This window comes from Antrostomus carolinensis, unplaced genomic scaffold (genome assembly GCF_000700745.2).
Source record: "Antrostomus carolinensis isolate BGI_N321 unplaced genomic scaffold, ASM70074v2 scaffold32667, whole genome shotgun sequence".
Classification (NCBI taxonomy): domain Eukaryota; kingdom Metazoa; phylum Chordata; class Aves; order Caprimulgiformes; family Caprimulgidae; genus Antrostomus; species Antrostomus carolinensis.
The window spans coordinates 9,920-15,308 of record NW_010325855.1 but is presented as its reverse complement, the minus strand read 5'-3'; the positions used below and the strand labels follow the sequence as shown (position 1 = coordinate 15,308).

Below are 5,389 nucleotides of genomic sequence, written 5' to 3'. Positions count from 1 at the left end.
CCCAAGGCAGAGCTGCTGCCAAATTTTGGCACCTGCGTTGTGCAGGAAGTGGCGTGATGTCCAGTAAGGAGTAGAAGTGGGGTGAGTCTGTTGTCATGGGGTCCTTCATGCTTAGATAAAGCTGCTCTGCTTGGTGTGTGCTTGCTGGTGGCTACGAGAAGCTGAGTTTCTTTGGAGTCATTGTCACCTGGAGAGAGTGGGGCTGCTCACCCCCCTCAGATTGTTCTCTGAGCAGAGGACCGTGGACAAACACCTCCAGCTTGAGGCAGAGCCTGTCTCTTCCACTGCAGCTGCCCTGCTACAAGTCCATACAAAATAGCTGGCACCTGCTCAGGGCTCAACAGGTCCTGGAGTGCACCGAGGGGGCAAAAAGCCCTGGGGGTGTGTGTGCAGGATGCCTCAGGGCAAGGAGGAGCCGTGTTCCCCCTCCCATGCATCACAGTGTGGTGCTGTCGATGCTCGATATGGAGGGGAGCTGTGTGCTGTGGCCACCAGCACCTCTGCCTTCATGTCCCTCAGCATATGGGTCATGCTTAGATTTGCTTCTTCCTCTCATTGTGAAGGACTGACCTGCTCTGCTGAAAACCAGCTCTTTCCTTGGTAAGATGTGGCTGTTTCAGGGCAGAGTATTGCTTGGAGCAGCAACACCAAGCCCTTGGGGTCAGGAAATGTAAAACTCCATCTTTCAGGTCCAATTCCTACATGAGAACGTGTCAGAGTGCGAGTTTGTGCGTTTAACCCAAAAGCAGCATTGCAGTATGTCACCTGCTGAGCAAACGGGCTCGGGCTCTGGCCAGGCTGCATCTAATGTGAAAGCAGAGAGGTTTTAGGCTGACAAAGTAAGTGTCCCTGCGGGATCTTGCCTGACTCTTGGGGCTTATCCTTCCTCCTGCAAAGCCCCATGTGACCGGTGAGTAAGTGCAGTGTTTCCTGTAGAAAGCAGAGCCTTGCTCGCTGTTGCCTTGCAAAAATCTAGTGACTCTTTCCTCTAGCATCAAGGTTGTGTTTCCTGCAGCATCTGGCTGCCTCCTCAAAGCATCCAACATGCAGAGACACAACAGGAGAGGGAACACCAACCAGGGTTGGGATTTCTCTGCCGGAGGCTGGCTGCTGTCAGGGGATGGGAAGCGCTCGCTGCGGTAGCTAATGCAATATTCAAGACGGCTGTAGCAATGCCAGCAGGTGCTGGTGGCGCAGGGGTTGGGTGGCAGTCCTCTGTCCTTAAGGGCAGGGTATTTTGTGTGAGTTCCTCCACACAGACTATCTAGTTCCCAGCTGGGAGAGCAGCTTGCCTTGGTCACAGCTCCCCTCGCTGGGAAAATGTGCTTTTGCAAAGCAGAAGGTCAGCGTGACCGGTGTGCTGAATGAAAGCTCCCTGCCAACAGCCAGCGAGAAGAGCAGGAGAGGTTGGTGGATCTGTGAACGTGTGGCTGCTTCTGCTGGCTCAGACTCTCAGCTGAGCTCCAGGACATGGGCATCTTCCTCTTACCCAGCCCAGCAGATCCTCATCTAGAAGAGAGGGGAACGCACTGCTTTGCTTTGCCCCAGCATGCAAGCAAGCAGCCAAGGGCTGTCTGCAAACACAAAATGCAGGCGCTGGGTGCAGCTTTGCTCATGGTTTTATTTCTCTTGTGCCAGGACGGGAGGATTTGGAGCTGTTAACAGTTGACTTTGTGCCCCTCACGACAGGGCGTGTACCGAGCTTACGTTTCTGTCAGCATTGCAGATGTCGCAGGCCCTGAAACCAAGAGGTACATTGGGGATTTGCAGTAACTCATCTTGACTTTGTGTCTCTCCGTGGACTCTGCTAGCATGGGGAGCAGCGCAGAGCTGCCCACCAGCTCAGTCAGGGTGTCACTTACTCTGCTTCTTCTTTAGAGATTTGTTTCCCTGACCATAAAACTTCTGCAATCAGAGACACCGAAGGGTCACAGTTCAGGCTGGCAGCTGCAGTCACGAAGCCATCCCTGAAAGGGAAAGCGGAAGAACGTGGATCTCCTCAGTGTACATAACTCAGCACAGCAGCATCCCCGTGGCACCCTGGCTGGAGGCCAGCTGTATTTTGGAGGGCTGAGGGCAGGGTGGCTGGTGCTGCAGGGTGCACGGGGACTGTGGCAGATCGCCTGGCGCTGCTGGGAGCTGGGCACTGAGCCTAGGAGCTGTGGGACAGAGGGAGGAGATGTGTCCCAGGCTCCCTGCCCAGCTGGGGTCTTCATCAAAGCTCATCCTCTTCTCCTTCCCTGCCCTGCTGTGGTTTGCTCTGAAACCATCTCACCGTTGGTTCTGCTGCCAGCAGTTGCCTGCAGTGTGCAGCTGTGGGAGGTGATGTGGAGCCTCTGTGGGAGCTCTGCAGGCTGCAAGGGAAAGGACTGTGCCCTGTTCCCAGGGTGCTGCCGTGTCAGGGCACAGAATGGTCACAGATTTACTCACCTGATGTAAAAGATCAGGAACTTCTGTTGCTCCAGGCTGCCCTTCACAACAGTGTCCGTGTATCCCTTCCCACAGCCTGAGAGAGAGAGCATCGCAGCCTGGTACAGCAGCTGCCACCCATCCCACCTCAGTGCCACCACAGGTAGGGGCAGAGGGGACAGTGACTGGCTGGGGCAGGGGTCTGGACTGGGACAGGGCTAGGGAGCAGTCGTGGAGACCCTGGACAAGCAGAACTGACCCAGAGGTGCAGGACTGCTTCATGACCCTGAGCCTCTCCTTGGCTTGGAGAGGGACCTTCTCCCTCCTTCGTGACCTCTAAGCCACTGGAGATCAGCAAAGAACAAGAGCTCTGGGTAACTTGCAGGCCTGGAGCTCAGAAACAGGGTTCTCAAACCCACCATGGCAGCCAGGTCAAAAACTTGAGCTGCTTCAGGTAAACTCTGCAACCACTGTGTGTTTACAAGCCCCAGACCCAGCTGGTGGATGAGCAGATAGGCTGGGAAGCGATTGGGCTGTTCCCATCTCTCTGCCCTCCCCTACCTGCATAGTGGATGCTTTTCCCAAGCATTGTGGTCCAGAAGAAGGGGACAGTGTGCAACTCCTTCTCTTTCTTCAGCATGTTTAAGGCAGCAATGTGACCTGTGATAAACCAGCAGAGAAAATATTTTTGTTTCTTGTAAGTCCTCAAAGAATTGTCCCCTGCCTCTTGTTATCCTGCTGTCCCATCTGTCCTCTTCTCTCCATGCCCAGCTCCAAGGGGAGCTGGAAAGCGAGGTGGCTGTGCTGTCTCACCATGGGCCTCGGCCACTTGTTGGTGATGGATGCTGGACCGGTCCCCATTGAGCAACGCTACAGGAAAGGAGACCACATCCCCCGCAGCGAAGACGTTTGGGATGTTGGTTTGCATGTGCTAATGGGACAAAAAGCAATTAGTGCCATGATGAGGGGGAAGGGATTGGGTGTGGACCAGGGATACCCAGCTGGCGCTTACCAGATCCACCAGGATGGCTCCGCTGTCGTCTCTGGCGATGGAGGTGCCCTTCAGAAATGCTGAGTTGGGGGACACCCCTGCAGAGAGAGGAGCAAGGAAAATGCAGCAAAGCTCTGCAAAGGCAGGGAGGAAACCTGGCCTCGGCCCTACAGCAAGAATGTGCCCGTGGTGCCTGTTCAGCTTGCTCGGAGCAGAGCAGCTCACAGCAGTGACCAGTGCTTGGACTGGTGCTGAGCTAATCCAGGGGCAATAAAACCAGGGTCCAGAACAAGGCATGCTCCAATAACACAGCAGTGACCTATGGAGCTCAGCAAGCCTGCCAAAGTCAGAGAGAGAGCGTAAGCGGCCCCTGTCCTCCTGCCGAGTGTTTCCTTGTGGGCTGCTGACTTTCTCTAGGTGTTTGGGGCCAAGAGGAAGAAAGCTGGATGATAACAGAGTGGGAAAGAGACTGCAGGGAATGATGCCCTGGGAATGAACTGGGATGCTCTGGGCTTGCTGGCTGTTCTCCCTATTCCCAAAGCCACCTCCCTCTCCCAACTTGGGTCTCTTACCTATTCCCACCACTACCACATCTGCAGGTAGTTTCTCTCCATTGGCAAGAACAGCCTCTGTGACCTAGGAAGGAAGCGAGAATCATTAACAAATGGTTAAAAACTCTGTCCTAATTCCTGCAGCCTCCCTGCTGCCTCATTCTTTGCTGTCTTTTTTTCTTCCCCAGGTTCAGATCACCTTGTCCAACTAATGTGTGTAGCCAGGAATGTAAGAGAAAAAAAACCTGACTGTTGTCCCTGAGACATGAACACATACTGGTGCTCTTTGAGCCCAGAGTTGTGCTCAATGAAAAGAAATGTGAGGGTCTAGACGTGGCAGAGGGAAGGGTAAATGTAGGCACTGGGTTATACCTCAGTTTGGGGTTTGTTTTTTTTTTTTTTACCCCTAAAATTAGCATTTCATGGATCACAATGACATGACTGACCTTTCCATCCTTTCCTTTCAGCTCACAGAGTTCTGTTTTCATGTGAAACTTCACTCCTTTATTTTGCAGCATCTGAAAAGGAAGAGGAAGCTGGTTCGAATATTCACTAGGAAATTCCTGGCTGTACTGCTGTAAAAACAGCCACATCCAGCCAAAACCCAGGCAGGCAGCTTAGCCGCTGCTCCAGGCTGCAGAGAGGATTCATTTGTGTCCCTGGCTGGTGCAGGGTGCCGGGAAGCCCAGCTTTGCTTTGCTATCCTGGGCAGGACTGGTGTGTGAGGTGGGTCTAGGATGAAGCAGAGCTTGGGGAAGAAGCTGAGCTGGGGAGTGTGGTGTGTGTGTGAGGGAGGTTGGGACCAGCTGTGTGTGCACAGCTCCTTCAGAGAGCTCCATGTGAGAAGGGTGACTGGGCACGCAGGGTTATGACTCAGTGCAGGGGCTGCGTTTCCTGGGCTGTTGCTGATCACAAGGCTGCTTGGATAGCGTGTGCTCTCCATCCTAGAAATTACCAGCAGGTTTTCCTAACCTTCATGGCAACACCTCCAACCTCAGGACCCAGTGCTTTCTGGAAAGGGAACTCTTCTTTTTCCACCACTGAGATGGTACCAGCCTTGTCTGAGAGAAAGGCAGCTGTCTCCATTCCTGCAAGGGAAAGGCATGTTCAAGGTAAGCCTGCTGCAAGCGTGAACTTGCACCCTCCTCCTTGGAAACCTTTTCCCTTTCCAGGTGAGGAGAACAAATTTGACATAGTGCCAGTGCTTAACTGCTCTTCTATGCATTTTTGGGTTGAGGTATTTAGCCCCCCCTGTTCTTCATTCTCGTGCACTATGGACCCAGATATGAGGAAATGCAAAGAACAGCTCCTGGTTGTGTACAAACGAGCTCCCTTTCTGTACCTTACCCCCTCACTTTCCCAATGCTTCTGGGGAGTGCAGCTCCTCTGAAGGACAGTGACCTTTTCATAAGGCACATTTCCCTCTGTCCTCATGCAG

The 5,389-nt window shown here is 53.5% G+C and overlaps 1 protein-coding gene across 1 annotated transcript in view; it reads right to left on the bottom strand.

The window, feature by feature from the left end:
• Positions 1-1,862: 1,862 nt before the first annotated feature.
• The window catches only part of LOC104527623 (apoptosis-inducing factor 3-like), a gene marked incomplete at its 3' end in the record, with an annotated part of 6,835 nt that continues 3,308 nt past the window's right edge, over positions 1,863-5,389 (bottom strand). The window contains exons 10-17 of the mRNA XM_029085818.1: positions 4,924-5,039; positions 4,398-4,469; positions 3,973-4,036; positions 3,422-3,498; positions 3,223-3,340; positions 2,971-3,069; positions 2,431-2,506; positions 1,863-1,967 (exon numbers count right to left, since the gene is read on the bottom strand). Of these exons, the coding sequence (XP_028941651.1) occupies positions 1,863-1,967; positions 2,431-2,506; positions 2,971-3,069; positions 3,223-3,340; positions 3,422-3,498; positions 3,973-4,036; positions 4,398-4,469; positions 4,924-5,039 (727 nt within the window). The remainder of the gene's footprint in view (positions 1,968-2,430; positions 2,507-2,970; positions 3,070-3,222; positions 3,341-3,421; positions 3,499-3,972; positions 4,037-4,397; positions 4,470-4,923; positions 5,040-5,389) is intronic.